Source organism: Phaseolus vulgaris, chromosome 11 (genome assembly GCF_051622355.1).
Source record: "Phaseolus vulgaris cultivar YP4 chromosome 11, ASM5162235v1, whole genome shotgun sequence".
Lineage (NCBI taxonomy): Eukaryota > Viridiplantae > Streptophyta > Magnoliopsida > Fabales > Fabaceae > Phaseolus > Phaseolus vulgaris.
The window spans coordinates 32,164,362-32,182,329 of NC_143508.1; the positions used below are offsets into that span (position 1 = coordinate 32,164,362).

General features: G+C 37.0%; 2 protein-coding genes and 1 pseudogene across 2 annotated transcripts; all 3 read left to right on the forward strand.

Annotated features, from left to right (window-relative positions):
• The first annotated feature begins 7,882 nt into the window (after nucleotides 1-7,882).
• Nucleotides 7,883-8,856, forward strand: LOC137805902 (senescence-specific cysteine protease SAG39 pseudogene; annotated as a pseudogene).
• A 5,109-nt stretch (nucleotides 8,857-13,965) lies between these two features.
• LOC150023194 (uncharacterized) lies at nucleotides 13,966-15,566 on the forward strand. Its single transcript, XM_090297754.1, has 2 exons — nucleotides 13,966-14,300; nucleotides 14,396-15,566. Exons 1-2 carry the CDS (start codon nucleotides 13,966-13,968, stop codon nucleotides 15,564-15,566), a joined length of 1,506 nt encoding a protein of 501 aa, XP_090153880.1.
• A 777-nt stretch (nucleotides 15,567-16,343) lies between these two features.
• LOC150023195 (uncharacterized) lies at nucleotides 16,344-17,513 on the forward strand. Its single transcript, XM_090297533.1, has 3 exons — nucleotides 16,344-16,496; nucleotides 16,598-16,642; nucleotides 16,905-17,513. Exons 1-3 carry the CDS (start codon nucleotides 16,344-16,346, stop codon nucleotides 17,289-17,291), a joined length of 585 nt encoding a protein of 194 aa, XP_090153659.1. The 3' UTR covers nucleotides 17,292-17,513.
• Nucleotides 17,514-17,968: the final 455 nt, after the last annotated feature.

A 17,968-nucleotide genomic window follows, 5' to 3' on the forward strand; every position in this document is an offset into this window, starting at 1 on the left:
CGTGGTAGAGTTACAAGAATATTCTTCTTTGGAAAATGTGGTTCACCTTGCTAGTAAAATTGAAAATCAACTTGCAAGGAAAAATGCTTTCAAAAATTCTTCTAAGGATAACTACTACCACTCTTCTTGGAAAAATAAAAATAGCTCTTTCTCAAATATCCCTTCTAAGGACTCTACTTTCAAACCTAGAGATTCTAAGCCTTCCACTTGCACTTCTAGGCCTAAATCACCACCTAAATCGTCTAGTAAGAAGTGTTTTAAATGCTTAAGCTATGGACATATTGCTTCTAATTGCCCTTCTAAGCGAACTATGTATATGCATGATGGGGTAGATGGTAGTAAGCATGAGTCCGAATCTTCTAGACATTCCTCACCTTCTAGATCCCCAAGTGAGAGTGAGAGTGAGAGCCCACATGAGGGTGACCTATTAGTAATAAGACGCATGCTTGGACAAGTTTTAAAACCTTTTGATGAAACTCAAAGAGAAAATATTTTTCATTCAAGGTGTCTTATTAATGATAGGGTATGCTCTTTGATTGTGGATGGGGGGAGTTGTGCTAATGTGGCAAGCACAAGAGTGGTAGACAAACTTGGATTACCTACCATCTCTCATGTCAAGCCCTACAAATTACAATGGTTAAGTGAGGTAGGTGAGATTGTTGTTAACAAGCAAGTCCTCATTACATTTTCTATTGGTAAATATCAAGATGAGGTCTTGTGTGATTTTGTCCCAATGGAAGCCACACATATTCTTTTAGGTAGGCCATGGCAATTTGATAGAAAAGTTTTTAATGATGGCTTTACCAACAAAATGTCTTTTAACTTCCATGGGCACAAAGTCATTCTTAAGTCTCTCTCTCCAAAGGAAGTTCATGAGGACCAAGTTAAAATGAGAGAAAAGAGAGAGAAAGAAAATGATATAAAAAATTCCAAGAGAAGCCTTCTCATGTCCACACAACAAGTTAAAAAGGTAATAGTTACTCAAAAGCCTATTTTTTTAGCTATTCCTAGGACTATTGAATGTGAGTCGGCTAAGGATAGTCCCACATGTTTGGACAATTTGGTAAAAGAATATGAAGATATGTTTCAAGATCCTCCTAAAGGCTTACCACCTCTAAGAGGGATTGAACACCAAATAGACTTCATGCCCGGGGTTTCTTTACCAAATAGCCCTGTATATACCGAAGTACTTGATAAACCGAGTCATAATACCTTCTCAACTAATTCAATTTTGTTGACTCGTGCTACGCCTACAAGGTATCGTTCTTCTTTGTCTTGTTCATTACCCAAGGTTCCTACTTATACACCATATTGGATGAAGAATGTTAAGGATGATTGTTTCATACCTTCTAGTTTTCCAAATAATATCATTTCTAAACAACGTTTTCCAACATGGGCTATGTATAGGACATCTTTTTCTGAACTCCCAACATTTCAACGTACTAAGTCATGTTTGCCTATTTCTTCTTGTATTCTCTTATCTAATTGCAAACTAACTTTGTTTTATGCAGGAGTACTGAATTCGTGGACGAATTCTCTCCAACTTGGGGAGTATGATGAGAATCAAAAAGATGTTATCAATAGAAGAAATGGACAAGGGCCAAAGCATTTAAAGTTCTTCTTATTAGTCTTTGCAAAAGATGAGGCCCAAGCCCAAAGCACAAGAAGGCCCAAGCCCAAGAACCCCAAGTCCAAACCATGAGGGGCAAGGCCAAGCATTAAATAAAACAACATCATTTGAATGACTCTTGTAGGAGGTGTGGATATTAAATAAATAGGTGTGAATGTATTAGAGAGAGTCACATTGTCCATGTGACTTAGTAGGGGGTGTAGGTGTAGTTTTTAGGAGGTGTCATAGTAGAAAAAGGTCACACCTCCCATGTGACTTGTTTTTGGTGGGAATTTCAAATGAGTTTCATTTGAATTTTCCCACCTATTTTTCAGCACCTCTTAGGCTATAAATAAGGTTCTTGCCTTTGTAAAATTCAGAATTGGAAATTAGAAGTAGAGAAACTATACTCAAGTTTAGAGAGAAATTGTGAGTCTTGTTGTCTTCTTCTTCCTTTGCCTTATCTTGTGTGCCAATGGTGAGCTTCAAGTGGCAGCAACCTTTCACTTATCTTGGAACAAGACTCCAAGTGGCGTGAATGCAGTTCCAAATTCTCAAATCCAGCAAGCTTCATTCAATAAGTGTTCATTCTTTCATCTCCTGCAATTTCAATCAGTAGTTTCAAATGTTTTAGTGTTCTTCATCCTTTTCACCGTTTGAATTTGTGTTTCTTAGCTTGTTCTTCAATTTCTGTTCGGTTCTTGTTGTTTCTGTTTTTCAATTGCGTTTATATCATGTTCCATGGTTGTGTAAAAGGAAATAACACTCTTAATGAGTTTGGATCATCATTTTGGAAGGCTTGGTCTCCATTGATGACTCCTTAAGCTTCTTTGCACCCATTCTGTTTTCAGCTTGTTGTTTTTGTGATTCTGATTTCGTTTCCTTTATTCTAAGCACTCTTTGATCCTTTAATTGTTGTTATTCTTCTCCTATAATGTTGTTTTCAAGAGTTCTAAAGTGTCTATGTTCAATGCAACTCATATCACTAGAGGCTCAACCCTAGTGTGCCAGATTAAGAGGGAAACACCATAGAGTGAATTGTAACCCAATTGGGAGAATGGAAGGTGCTAGAAGTATGCATGGCTAATTCTACCCTTTGGGATTGGGAGTAATCTGCTCAAACTCTTATGTAATGAGGTGATATCTAATATATTAATATTCAGTTCTTGATTGATTATTGGTATTATTGTTTTACTTTTAAATTTTCGTGACAAAGTGAGAATATAAAATCTGACTGAGAGGTATTTTTAGGGTTCAGACCTAAACAACAATACCTAGCATATTTGAGTGCTAGAGATAGACTTGAAATGTTAATTGTCATTAACGTCTGAGTGTGATTCTAAGTTGTTTTTATAAGTATGCGAGGGATCGATATTTAGGAAACATTCTTAAGGATTTTATATGCGAGAGATCGATATAAATGAATTTTCTACGGGCATCAAATTCAATCAAAGAAATTAATATTAACATGCTAATCAAAATACATAAGAGTGAGAGACATGAAACTAATCCCTATTTTTCCAATTGAAGCAACTAATTCTTTGTTGACCAGTGCCAACATAACCAACTCAAAACTCCTTTTATTGTTTTGTTGTTATATTTAGTGAATATTGTACTCGATAATTCATTGTTCCTTGTGGGATTGATATCCGTCCTTAGGGACAATTATTACTTATGAAAAATGCGGTCAACTTGCCGTAAAAAGTCATCATAAATATGCTATATGTGTTTGGTCCATGTGCTTTAGGTGGATTGGTATCTTGTTTGTCCAACATAACGATATAAAGACCCACTTTGAGAGATTCCACCTATTCCAAGTCAGTAATAATCAAGATCTGGTTTGGAAAGAGGTATGGACAACAGTAGTCAGGTCTAACTCAAGCAAGGTGTAGTAGATGCGGAAGAGATGTTTCAAAAAGGTCCAACTCAAATCATGGTTATGGATGAAGCATAAGTCAGACTCTTTTAATTACACCCTAGTGGATTGGATCCTGAACCCAATGTCTTGCATCAGAAGTGTTAAGTAAGTGGGTTTCAGAAGGAGTTAAGTTGCGTTGAAAGAGGAAGGAGGTGCCGAAGGTGGTTCTGGTGTGAATTGGTGTTGTGTAGGTTGTAGAAAAGATGTTGGTTTTGATGGTGCTGCTGATGCAATTTCTGCTCCTAGTGCAGTAGAAGGCCTTGAATAGTGACCTCTTAATTTCAGGGAGCTCATGGAATGGTGCAGTCCCTTCTTAAGTTGGAGCGGCAAAATCTGTTGGGTTAAGAATTGATGACTATTGTTTGGAAGTTATTTCTGAAGATGAAGCTGGTTTTTGTGTGGCAAGTTTCTCAAGTTGTTTTTATCCGGTTTTGTGTGGTTTTATGCTGATGAAGAAACTGATGGAGCTATTTGCAAGCAGAATTAAGCAAAGGTTCAAAGAAGATTGGTAATGAAGTTGAAGTAGATATTGAATGGGTGAATCAGACAACAAAAGCTTAAATCCTTTGGCACATAATGCAACAGTCAATTTAAGACAACAGGGTGTTGGTTTGTCTGTAGGGGAGGATGAGGTGGCAAGGAAATGTCCAACGTCTATCTACTCCATAAGGGATATCAGTGGCAATGCAGTTTTCTGGATTATCTGATGTTAATTCGAAGAGGCAGGGTAGGGTCAAATCAGAGGTAGTAGCTGGTTTAACTATGTATGGAGCTGAGTGTGATGCACCTAAAGGTGTTGAGGTGCTGTAGAAGTTGGTTTAATTTATATGAAAAAAGCTGTTGGTTGGCTGGAGGTGAAGTTCCTTAGTTTTATGCAAGATGCCAGTTAATGTAGTAGGTTTCATCTATGATCTTGAAGCTTTCTAGCTTGGTTGCTTATGCATCACTCAAGGTATTTATATGGTTGTTGATTTAAGCTTTAAGGATAGCGCATTTACTGGATGAAGTTGTTGGTTGGAGAGGTAGGTTGTCTTGTTTTATTTGGTAGATGCAGGGAAGAACCAAATCAAGTGCAATGGCTGGTTTGCCTATGTATGAAGTTCTGAATGGTGCCCATGGAGGTGCTTTTATGTTGCCAAAACTGGGTTGTTTTTAATGGAAAAAGTTGTTGGTTGGTGCTTCCAGCAAGGGCCCGTCAGGTGCAGTATTTGTTAACCTGTGCTAGTATGGCTGGTTGGACCACATGTAGTTCTGCAATCTAGATACGAAGCTGCTGATTTTTTTGTTTTTGTTGCTCAGTTTGGGTCTGTTATGGATCTCTAGCGGGCTAGGAGGTTTGTGGTTTGTTACTATAGTAATTGTGCTTTGGTAGCAATTTGATGTTCTTTTTTTTCCGGTTTTGTATACGGGTTGGGACACCCCTGAAGTGGTCCCCTTGAATTCAATTAATTCTTTGCTGATAAAAAAAAATAAAAAAATAAGCCGCCATGGAGGGGTGTAACCACCTATGGATAATCAATCGGTTGGGGAACTAGGTATGCACACATGTTTCAAATTCAAACATTCATTAAGAAAATCATTAAATAGAAACTAATTTTAGAAACAAAAAATAATTATTTATATATTAACTAAATTAAATACAGTTTTGAAGACTAAAATTTTTATTGGTATCTAAATTAGTTTCTATTATGGATAAATAGTTTATAAATTGGTATCTAATTAGCTACCAAGATTTTAGTTACCAACTTTAGAATCTAAATAATTAGTAGTTAAAACTTGCTTACCCCTTTCAAAACTTTCTTAAGGTTTTTATGAGATATTCAACCTTCTTTTCAAGAGATTCACAACTTTTACAAGCTTTTGCAACAACACATTTACAAGAATAGTTTTTATAAATGATTTCCAAATTTTCAAAATTAGTTTTGGTGTTACTTAATTCTTCTTCTAATGATTTGACTTTATTTTCTAACCAGTTGTTCAAACCTTTTAAATTGTTATTTGACATGGCAGGTGTGTCAAGGAAAGTAATCGAGCTGAACTTGGTTGATAGTTTGGATATCAGGGTGAAGAAGGTAAAGATGAATATGCTTCAATTTGCGAATGATATTTTGTTCTTTTGTGAAGCCAATATTAAAAGCGTGTTCACAAAGTAATGTTGAATTGCATTGAGTTAGCATATGGCCATAAGGTTAACTTCTCGAAAAGTAGGATTGGCCGGTTGGGAGTGGATAAGTCTGAGATCCAACGGTTTGTCGCGTTACTCAATTGTGACGTGATGAATAATCCTTTCAAGTATTTGGGATTAAATGTGGGGGGTTTCCATAAGAGAAGTGTGTTTTAGGCCGACGTGTTAAGAAGGATGAAAAGCATATTCGGTAGTTGGAAAAGTAGATTCCTTTTCTGAGTTGGAGAACCTTTGATTAGGCTGGTAGTAGCTCTCATCCTCCTGATACGTTCAACCATCTTTGATTTGCCGATGTCGGACAAAATCCTTTCTGCAAAAGAAAACAAGTGGTTATGCACAGTAATGGAGTTTATGTCACCAAAGGTAAGAAACAAGGAGTATCGGTATAGGATTTCAAGACACCAGGAAGGTACTATTTGTTCAGGAGGAAGGAAGTGTCAAAAACAACCTTCAGATTCACCAAGAATTCGCATACTCCATGGTCTTGTGGGGATAAGTCCTCCAGGCATCGAGAACTCTGGAATCTTTGTTCAGGGTCCAATATAAAGGAAACCTCTCTAGAAGGGTCGAATCTCCTTTATTAGCTCGAATTTTTAGGAACTTGCCTTTGAAATTTTTCTAAGAAGACTGGAAGAGTGTGAGCAAAGCTCTTCCATGGGCACCGTTTAAGGATACCCATAATTGGTTGCCGGAGTGCTTGACCTCAAAGAAGTAAAGGAAAACTTCCAGAGTCGGCGAAATGTCAAGCTGTGAACACAAAATAGTAAAGGCACGAATGAATGCCCAGTTATTCGGGTGTAGCTGGCCTGCAGCTACATTGAGCTCGATTAGCAATTCCTTTTTGAAAATCGACAAAGGAAGACGTAAAAGGATTTTCTTAAAAAGGGTGGCGTAAAAGAAGCAAAATGGACCTTTAGGGTCCGAGAATTCATCGCAACATACAGGCTCATCCACCCTACATTCTACTATTCTTATGAACCTATCTTGCCTCTTACCAAAGGAATAACCACTCTTTCTTAAACTCCTAATATGCTCACGGGTAGTATTGAAGGAAGATTCGGTTAAAAGGTTCTTTTGGGCCCAAGGGTACATGAAATTGTAATCCGTTGCAATTATATCTAGAACACAAAAGCACAAATACAAAACAAACACCAACACAGGAAAAGAAGGCAAAGAATGCAAAATGAAAGAAAATCCCAGTTCAGACAAAGCAATCAGTAGGATGAGTAAATAATCAACAATAAAGATTGATAGAAGGAAAATATCTGGTAAGATGGCTGGTTGAAGGAAGAAGTGTGAAGGGAGAGTTCTCTGGTGTGGAGAGTTTAGAGAATGCGAAGAGTTTGAGAGAAGAAGGTTAGCATAACGAGCAAGGAGAAATGGAACAGTGTGGCGCTAAGTGGAATTCGACTAGTGTATATACGAAGAGTAGAATTCGAAATGGTAAGGTTTTCTCCACTATTGATGCTACGACAAGTGTACGCTCGGGATTAAGTATGGTGAGACGTCACCTCATAAATGTTTCGTTTAATGTGCCTCACCTACGCACTAGGGAAAACGTCGCGTCAATTGCCAAAACACTAGAAAGCCTTTTCGCCTAGTTAAGCTCGGCTCGAGCCTGGGAGCTTGTGTACTAGACAGAAGGGCTTGGGACCTTGGTCCAAGCATTTGGGTATGATCAACTCGGCTTTGGGCTCAAAAGGCAGGTCATGAGTTCGGCCCAGTTTCATTGGTAGGCCCAGTGGAAAATAATTAAAGTAGAGAAAATAATGAATTTGGTCAGATGTTAATGTAAAGTTGTTAGTTAAATAAATATATGCATAAAGTTGTTATTTGAATATATAGAGATATTAGCTAAGTGGTGAGCACCCGAGAATAAAGGTGCACGAGATTTTCTTCTACTATTAGCACCGTTAGTAAAGGTGCCCGTAGCCAGAATATTGTTTCTGTTATGCTTTCTGAAACTGATTATTATTTTGTATGCTTTCACGAACTTGATCGGCGGAGTGTGATTAACAGGTAAAGTCCCCTCTGGCTCAGCAGAGCGTTGTTCCAATGCACCAAGAAGAGACACCACAAACAATCCTAAATACCATAACACATCTTTCACACACTTTTCACTCAACTGCAAAGTAGTTGCTCCAATTACTGTCACACTACACAAGCCACCATGGTTGCAAAAAATCAATTCTATCATATTTCACTGGCGTTGCTTTTCTGCATGGGATTCTGGGGTTTTCAAGTCACATGTCGCACTCTCCAAGATGATGTCTCCATGTATGAGAGGCATGAAGAATGGATGACTCGTTATGGCAGAGTGTACAAGGACCCTGAGGAAAGGGAAAAGCGTTTCAGGATATTCAAGGAAAATGTGAATTATATTGAAACCTTCAACAATGCTGCCAATAAACCTTACCAGCTAGGCACTAATCAATTTGCAGATCTCACCAACGAGGAATTCATAGCAGGCAGAAACAGGTTGAAAGGGCACATGTGTTCTTCAATCCTAAGGACAACCACTTTTACGTATGAAAATGTGACTGCAATTCCGTCCACAGTGGACTGGAGGCAGAAGGGTGCAGTTACACCCGTGAAGGACCAAGGTCAATGTGGTACGCAAATGCTTCATTCTTCATTCACATTTCCATGTCAAATTATAAGCTCAATGATTGTCTAACTATTAATTTATCTTGTAGGATGTTGTTGGGCGTTTTCAGCGGTTGCAGCAACTGAAGGAATCCATGCACTGACTTCTGGAAAATTGATCTCTTTGTCAGAACAAGAACTTGTTGACTGTGACACAAAAGGTGTGGACCAAGGGTGTGAAGGTGGTTTTATGGATGATGCTTTCAAATTCATCATAAAAAATCATGGAATAAACACTGAAGTGAATTACCCCTATAAGGGTCTGACTTTCAGTTTTACAAGAGTGGTGTGTTCAGTGGTTCGTGTGGAACTGAGTTGGATCACGGTGTGACTGCTGTGGGATATGGTGTTAGTGGTGATGGGAGGAAGTATTGGTTGGTAAAGAACTCATGGGGAACAGAATGGGGTGAAGAAGGCTACATTAGGATGCAAAGAGGTGTGGCTGTCGCGGAAGGACTCTATGGGATAGCTATGATGCCATCTTATCCTACTACATGATTACAATTTGTACACTACTCTTCATAAATTACCTACACTTGCGTTTAACTCTGTATTCTCAAATCAATCATTTACTAAAAATGAAATGAAAAAAAAGGGAAATGATGCTTACTCTTTATCTTTATCTGATCGGTTTAGATATAAGAGTAAATTTGTAATTAAATTAAATTTAACTGGAAAGTACCTTTAAGGATCTGAAATAGACGAAAATACTTGATAACTTGTAATGTTAGGAATAGATTCCAGGTTATTAATTGCATCATAATTTTCTTCATGAAGCTGGATGATTTGTTAGATATCTGAGGAATCAGTATTTGAGAAATTATCTTATGAATTTCATCTGTGAGGAATCAAGGTGAATGACTTTAAATTAAGCTTAAGAATAAGTAGTTTTGAGTATTATGTATTATATTATTCCAAAATACAGATGATTGAGATAGACGCAATTCAATCCCAAGTATCTTTCTCTATATTTGATAAGTTGGTTTTGTTACTGCCGAGAGAAATCAACAAGTCTAGCCTGAGCTAAAATGAGCTAGCCTGAGCTAAATTGATCTAGCTTGAGCTAAACAAATATGTTGCTCTCTTCCAAACTTTAGCCTGAGCTAAAAAGATCTAGCATAAGCTAGTGGGATTTTTCTAAAAAATAAAAAATAAAAAAACTGCAACATTTTAAAATTTTGAAAATCCTACACCCTCACTCATTTTCAGTCAAGCATTCCCAATTTTAAAAATTTTATCCCAAAGATTTCATACTCATTCAAACATTTCATCTACATTTCCATTATCAACGTAAGTGTTTTATGTATAAATTTATCATCTCCATAACCATCATCGTTGCCATTTCCATTCAAGCATGTTGCCTTCTCCATTCATTTTAAAATTTCATTGCTAAATTGCTATAAACTCAAAGATTCAAACTTGTTGATATTTTAATGTTTTAATGTTGAATGTTATTGTTATTTTGAGTTTATCCAAAGTTAAGCACTGCCTTCCATGGATTAAATACCAAAAATTACTCATCCAATGCCATTCTATATCATGCATACCAAGTGTTTGTTAAAATGTCAATCAAATAGAACACTTTGGTTTGAGAAATGCTTATTCTTACATGTGCAGAAAAATGAGTCGCACCAAATCCACAGCTAGTATTAAATAATCCGTCGTTGACACCCACTGAATTTCATGATTATCTATCTTGGCCTGGGGACAAGTACAATTTTTCAGGGGAGGCAGGAGCATGTGGAGTTGGGAGTAGAGTTGAAGATACACCAGAAATGGTAGATGGACCAACTGGAACAACAACAAATGATGAACATTCAAACCAAGTTCAGAATGATGTTGGCACAGAATTGGGCAAAGTCATAAGAGGAGATTGATACTTCTCATGCACAATGAACAGAAAACTGGTTTTATCTTTTTGTTTAACTTTAATTTTAGTATTAATTTAGTTTAGTAAGTTGACTTTAGCAGTTTAGTTTTATATTTCTTACTTTAGCTTTTGTTGATGGCAAGCTTAAGTTAGTATAGTGGTTGATGTTTGCATATTTTGTGAAATATTGTATATAGATAGATGATGGTATTTTTATTTTATTTTTTTTGAAAAAGAAATCAAACCATAGTTCTAAATTAGAACAACAAAATGGATTGATCAATGACTTAATTTGAAAAAGAATTTGTGGTTGAAACCATCACTAAAATTGAGAAAGGATAGTAATGTGTAAAAGTTGGAACAAGGTAAATAGTTGAAAGCAATGTCTGAGAACAAATGAGGAATTGAAATTACCCAACCAAGTGAGAGTGTGAAATCTTTAAACAGTTTGAGAGACTTTCACTAGTGAAGAGTTAATTGAGGTTGCCTAATTTTTTAGTCAATTTGCATCACAAAATCAAATATGGAGATGATTGAGGCATGTTTAATAGAGTTGGAGGTGAGAAAATTCAAAGCCAAACAATGAGTTTTACAACAGAACATCTTAATTAGAATTGTTCTTTGTGGGTTCGACATTCGTACTTTAAAGAGTACTATATTACAGTTGATTCGGTACACTTGCCGAGAGAAATTAACACTCGGCACTCTTGCGCTCTCAAACCTCTCCTTCACCAGAAAGCTTCCTTCACACTTCTTCTTTCCAATCAGCTATCACACAAGGTATTTTCCTTCAACTAATCTCTATTATCGAATACTCATTCACCTTATCGATTGCATTGTCTAAACTGGGATTTTCTTTCGATTCGCCTTCTTTGTTTGAACAGTTATTTCATTTGGACTCGCTTTCTTTGTTAGAACTGTGATTTCCTTTGGATTCATTTTCTCTCCCCTAAACTGCTTGTGTCTTGTTTGTGTTTGTGCTTGTGTGCTAGTTATCTATGTGATGGATTATAGTGTTATGTACCATTGAGCCAAAAAAGATCTTTTGAAAGAAACATCTTATTATACCACCCATGTGCGTCTTAGAGAGTTAAGAGAGAATGGTTGAACCATGAATAAGTGATATGTGAGTCATGTAAAAATCGTAGAGTGTAGAGAGGGCAAGCCCATCGATTTGTGATGAGTCCTCGGACCCCGAGGGTCCGTTCTGTTTCTTTTATGCTACCTTTTTCAAAAAGGTCCTCTTACATCTTCCTTTGTCCATCTTCAAAAAAGTGCTTTTGACCGAGCTCAAGGTCTCCCTTGCCTAGCTACACCCTAATAGCAGGGCATTCATTCGTGCTTTTATTATTCTGTGTGTTCAGTTCGGCATCTCGTTGTCTATTGAAGTCTTTTTATACTTCTTTGAAGCTAAACACACAAGTAGTAAATTGTGGGTGTCCCTAAACGGTGCCCCTGGAAGAGCCTTGCTTTCCCTCTTCCAGTCTTCATATAAGAATTTTAAATGAAAGTTCGTTAAAGTTCGAGCCTTAATTGGAGATCCAACCCTTCTGGATGGATTTTCCCTATATTGGACCACTAAGCACTAATTCCAGAGTGCTCGGCGCCTAAAAGATCTATCACAAGAAGATCAAGGGATCTGCCAATTCTTGTCGAGCTTTTAGGTCGTCTTCGACACCTTCTACTTAATAACCAAAGAGTACATTCCCGGTACTCTGAAAGCTTATACTGGTACTCCTCATTTCCCACTCTTCGTGAAAATAACTCTACTACTACTTATTAACCATTTTATTATTTACTTTGAAAAAGAATGTTGACCCATATCAGCAAGGCGGAGCTAGCCGAGATGGCTAAAAGAATTAGGGCAATTGCCAACATGCCCAAGGATTCTTTAACTCAGAAAAAGAAAGCTTCAGTCACCATTACTCAAGCCCCGACTGAGCAGGAGGAGGACACCACCTTGGGCTTGTTTTTAAAAGAAATAGGAAAGCAACTACTCCCCCTACTGAGCATTCTCACTTGGATGGTCAAGCCCCCCATCAGGACGTTGTTCTTTCAGAAGGCCACACCTCGCACCGAGATGTAATTGTTATCCAAGAAGGCAAAGCGAAGAGCTCTAAGAGGAAGAGCTTGTGGGATCCGAGCTTCGACGTCCCAACCTATGGTGAACACTGTTGAAGATGGAAAGCTTTGATGTGCCAAATCCAAGTGAAGCCTAAAGCTGGGTGATGTTTTAGGTTTAGGTTTTGGTTTGGGGTTTATAATCTTTGTAAGATCAGTTTTGAAACTCAGACAAAGCCCATTTCAATCAGTTTTAAAGACTAAAGTGTTTTTCCATGTAAAGGGAAAAACAACCGATTAATATGTCGAGATAATCGGTTGTTTGTAACTTAGCTAGCAAAGAAGGTTTTAAAACTGTTTTATAACTGACAAGAGCATTCAACCGATTAATTTGTGGTTTTAACCGATTAAATGTGTGCTTGTAACAACTTTTTGAAAATTTGTTTTAACTGATTTGATTGTTCAGATTTGCTTTAACGTTAGCATTTCAAGGTTTATAAATATGTTTTTTATTCAAACGTTTAAAGATTGATGAAACTGAAACTTTTGATACTCTGAGTTGAGATTGATTTGAGAGATTACAAAACTGTTTGTGAAAAGGTTTCAACCAAGTTTTCAGCAAGATAGTCTTGTGCTTTGCTGTTTTTCAAAGAACTGATCAATAGGGTGCTGGTGTATTATGTTTTACTAGGTGTTTTCTAATCTTGTTCAAGTTCTTGTAATTGTTCATATAATATTTTGTATAACTGTGTAAAATCCTGTAAAGTTAGTGGGATTCTGGCTTGAGGTGGTTGTTGTGTGCAAGGAGGGTGAGTAGGCTTTGTGGGATTCAAAGTCACCTCTTTGTGGGTGGTGTTTGTGTAATCTGTGATTGATTGCATAGTGAAAACTCAGTGGTTTGACTGAGGACTGGATGTAGCTCTGTGATAGAGTGAACCAATATAATCTATGTGTGTAATTCTCTATATCCCTTCCCTCTATATTTGTTTGTATTTTCTGCTGTCATAAACAACCGGTTAAATTGCTATTTTAACCGATTATATTTTTGTTTCCATTTCTGTTTGGTATTTTGATTAGCTTTCTGAATTGCATTTCTGGGTTGATTGAAAAAGTTTTATTCTAAGCCAAGTATTTAACAGTTTGAAAACAATTCATCCCCCCTCTTGTTGCAGCCATCAAACCTAACAAACACGTCTTCCTGTGCAGCGATGACAAGGACAGGCTCATGGCCCTCGACGAAGAACACCTGTTTCGCGACACCATGAAGCAAATTGGGCAGACCTTTGCAATGGGTTGCTTGGCTGTTTCTAAAGCACGAGTTAGAAATCTGCTGAAGATCAAAGGGTCGTGGAGCTTCAGAGGGAAGTAAAACACCTACGAGCCAAGATCAACCGCTTGAACGACCATGCCCAAGCTGAAGCCATGTTAGCATTAAACTCAAAGTCGTCATCAGTTTTATTTAGAAATTTGAATGGTTAATAATTATTAGCTTTAATCATAGTTTTGAATGTCATTTATATTGTGATTTTAAATGTAATTTATAGTATAGCTTTGATGAAAGAGAATGTAGAATTTGAAAAGTCTATTGTAAGACTATTTACAGAGACTGTATTCTTATCTGAAGAGTAGCAGTGAAATAAAAGATTTATCTCTATTCACAAATTGGTATCAGAGCTATGTCCCTTCCTAAATTAACAAAGATGGCCAATTATGACAATTGGAGCATCCAAATGAAAGCCCTTCTAGGATCTCACGATTGTTGGAAGGTGGTTCAAGAAGGTTTTGAAGAACCAGAAAATACTACTGGTTACTCGGCGACCCAAAACAAAGTGTTGAAAGAGACACGGTCGAAAGATAAGGCAGCTTTGTACATGTTTTATCGAGCTGTTGATGAAGCAATCTTTGAGAAGATTGTTGGTGCATCCACTTCAAAGGAAGCATGGGACATCTTGGAAAAGGCGTTCAAGGGTGCAATCCAAGTTAAAACAAATGCATCTTCAAACTCTACGAGGTGAGTTTGAGGCCATGAAGATGAAGGAGTCAGAAGATGTATCTTGTTACATCACTCATGTGCAAACGGTAGCCAATCAACTTAAACGCTGCAAGGGTCGTGGAGAAAATTCTTCAGTCATTGACGGATGACTTTGAAAATGTTGTATGTGCAATTGAGGAGTCAAGAAACTTGGAAGAGATGACCATTGATTATCTCTCGGGTTCTCTTGAAGCACATGAACAACGAAAGAAGAAAAAGAAGCAAGAAGTCTTGGAGGAAGCCTTACAAGCAAAGATGATCATAAAGGAAGACAAGGTGATGTACGCGCAACATAACCGAGGGAGAGGACATGAACGTGGAGGTCGTGGTTATGGAAACAACAATGAAGAAATGGAACAAAATTGGCGTGGACGAGGTCGTGGTGGTCGTTCACATCGTTCAAATGTTGAATGTTACAATTGCGGCAAATATGGTCACTATGCAAAGGAGTGCTATGCTAAGAAGAAAGTGCAAGAAAGTGCAAATTTAGTGGAGGAAGATGAGACAAAAGAGGAAGGAATTCTCATGATGGCCAATGAAGGCGTCACTCTAGATAGTGACATGATATGGTATCTAGACACTGGTGGTAGTAATCATATGTGTGGGCACAAACACCTATTTCTTGATATACAAGAGATAGAAGATGGACATGTGTCTTTTGGAGACTCAACAAAAGTTCCAATCAAAGGCCGGGGGAAAATATTTTTTTCCCAAAATGAAGAAAAAGAAGGTACAATGGAGGACGTTTATTATGTACCTGACTTGAATAATAATATTCTCAGTATGGCACAATTATTGAAGAAAGGTTATTCGGTTTTCATGAAAGACTGGATTTTGCACTTGAAGGATAAAAATGAATGTGTTCTTGCAAATGTGGAGATGGCAAAGAATCGAATGTTTAAACTCAACTTAAAGAGTACATTGCCGGAGAAGTCCTTTTGTGATGAAAAAATTGAGCTTGAAGTTTTAAGGGAAAAATCAAGCAGTTTGGAAGAATTGTGCAATTTATTGACTAATGAAAAGCATAATCTTTTGAATGAAAGAAGTGTCTTGATATCTCAATTGGAGAGTGTTGAAGCAAATTTTCATAACCTGGAAAGAAGGTTTACAAAATTGGAAGAAAAATATGTTGATATGGAGAAAGAAAAAGAAAGTACAGTCAATCAAGTAGAAGAACTCCATTTGTTGTTTTTGGCACAAAAAGAAAAGGTGAATGAATTCCTGTCCAAATTAAAAGCCCCTTAAAATCACAATATAAATGACATTCAAAACTATGATTAAAGCTAATAATTATTAATCATTCAAATTTCTAAATAAAACTGATGACGGCTTTGAGTTTAATGCTAACAAATTCCTCCCTTAAACTCAAGCCTTTCATATTCTTCATTCAGATTGCTTTTCTGATCGTCATCACCCACATTTCCAATATTTTCCCAACAATCACCATATTATTCTGGATTAGAGTCACTTCAGTTTTCTTTACTGCACCAATCCATGCAGAATTTTGAATTGAATTACCTTTAATTTCCCAAACAAAATCTTCTCTACTTTCACTCTTTAAATTAAAAGGATTTAAGAAAGACTCTGACTTCAATGAGCTTGGAACATAATGATTAGACCATATATCCTTTGTAGATAATGTCTCAACACCATTCCATCTCCTATTTTCTCCCAAATCAAAACCAGATTACTTGTAAGTTTTCAAATTTACTTGAAAATAGTGGTTTTGACTATTGTGGAATATGGTGTTAGTGATGATGGGAGGAAGTATTGGTTGGTAAAGAACTTATGGGGGAACCGAATGGGATGCAAAGAGGTGTGGCTGCTGCGGAAGGACTCTAAATTCTTACCTACGCTTGTGTTTAACTCTGTATTCTCAAATCAATCATTTACTAAAAATGAAATGAAAAATTAGTCATGTGAGTAATGATTTTATGCTTTATCTATTTATTTAATTAGTAATTGTTAACCAACATCTAACGCGCGCAATAGTATAAAAGGTTAGGCTTTCCTACCTCATTCATGGCAGAAGAATTACCAATCACGATTCCGCAATCGCAAGGAAGCTCCATCAAGAAACGGCCTTCGAAGAAACACAAAGTGTGGCTGGAGGACTATCTCCACCTCCTTCATTCTCGTCAAACTCTTCATCTAACAATCAATCAACTCAATCAGGTTCCATTCATTTTATGTACCTTTCAATTCTTATTTTCATTGACAATTTTCTCTCAACACTCTGCATTTCATTGTTATTTTTCTTCTTCCTTCTGCCACAGGTCATCCGCATTCACGGTTTCAAGAAAATTCATCACGCTCCCAAGGTTCTATTCTCCATCACGTTAATCTTATGTTCTGTTTGGTTACTAACAATATTTCGCCGGAAACGTTGCTTACTTTTACCGTTTTGTTCTTAATTTTTTATTCTTCAATTCCTTTTAAATTTAACTCGTTTTAAGATTAGAAGTTCTAGACTACCTTAGTTTATTAGTTCTCTGTCCACAAATCTCCGAACAACAAGAGATGGTTAACGAATAGGTTTCCGTCTTGAGAAATTGCAAAAACCTATCTGGATTCCTTGCGCAGAAGGTGCTGGTGGAGGCGGTGGAGTCGCTGGATCTTGTAGATGTGCCGCGTTCGACCCTATGTGACAGCGTTTCGGCGTTCGCGGCGGTGGCACTGGAGGACGTGGTGGCAGATTTGGCAGAGCTCAAATGGCAAGAGTGCTGCGTAACCTCCGTCGAGAGAATCAGTCTCTCGGAAGGCAAGAGCGTGTTGCCTGCTTCCTCCGATCAGAGCTTCGGATTCGGGAGGCAGTCGAAGAGGATGGACGAAATCCATGACCTAATCCCTGAAGATTTCCAAGGAAGGCTGAAACCGACGAAAATGGTGCCAAAGCGTAAGAAGAGTAAGGTTGCCGCTCTGAACTCTGTTGCCTCAGCTGTAGATTCCGCTTCTCTGGCTTCCTGCTAAGAAGATGAATCACCACTGCATCCTTCGCCATCTTTCCTTTTTTTGGTTATGGTATGTCAATGTTTCCAAAGCGTTACACCATTTAAATTGAAATTGGTCTATTACGTAGGACTACTAAAACGTTAGATAAAGTGAGAGATTATAAATGCGTCTACCTAAATGTCAAGTGATTTTCCAAATATTAAATACTGAATGAACATAGCACACTACTGTAAACATTAACTATTTTCCTTTCTTTTATATCTAGGGTAGCAATATGGGCTTACCTTCGCTAGGAATGCGGATTGTTTCATTGTTGGTCCCATATGCGGTTTTGTTTCTGCATAAGAATTTTTTTATTTAAAAATTAAATATTATTAATTATTAAAAATTTATTTTACTATTGAAAAATTAAAATGTAATCCGTATTTCAATTCATTTAATTAAGATAAAAATATAAATTCAAGTAGGAAGATTGTTAGAAAATTTGATTAAAAATAATTAAAGCTTTATTTTGCATATTTTATATATATATATAAATGTGTAAGAGTATCTTATCAAAGTTTTAATACAAAATATTTCAACGAAGATAACTAATTTGTTAACTATCATATTGAATTCTCTTTTTTATATTATTTTTATTAATAAATTTTAAATATAAAACTTTACTTGAAAACTAGATTCACCGTTACTCTTAA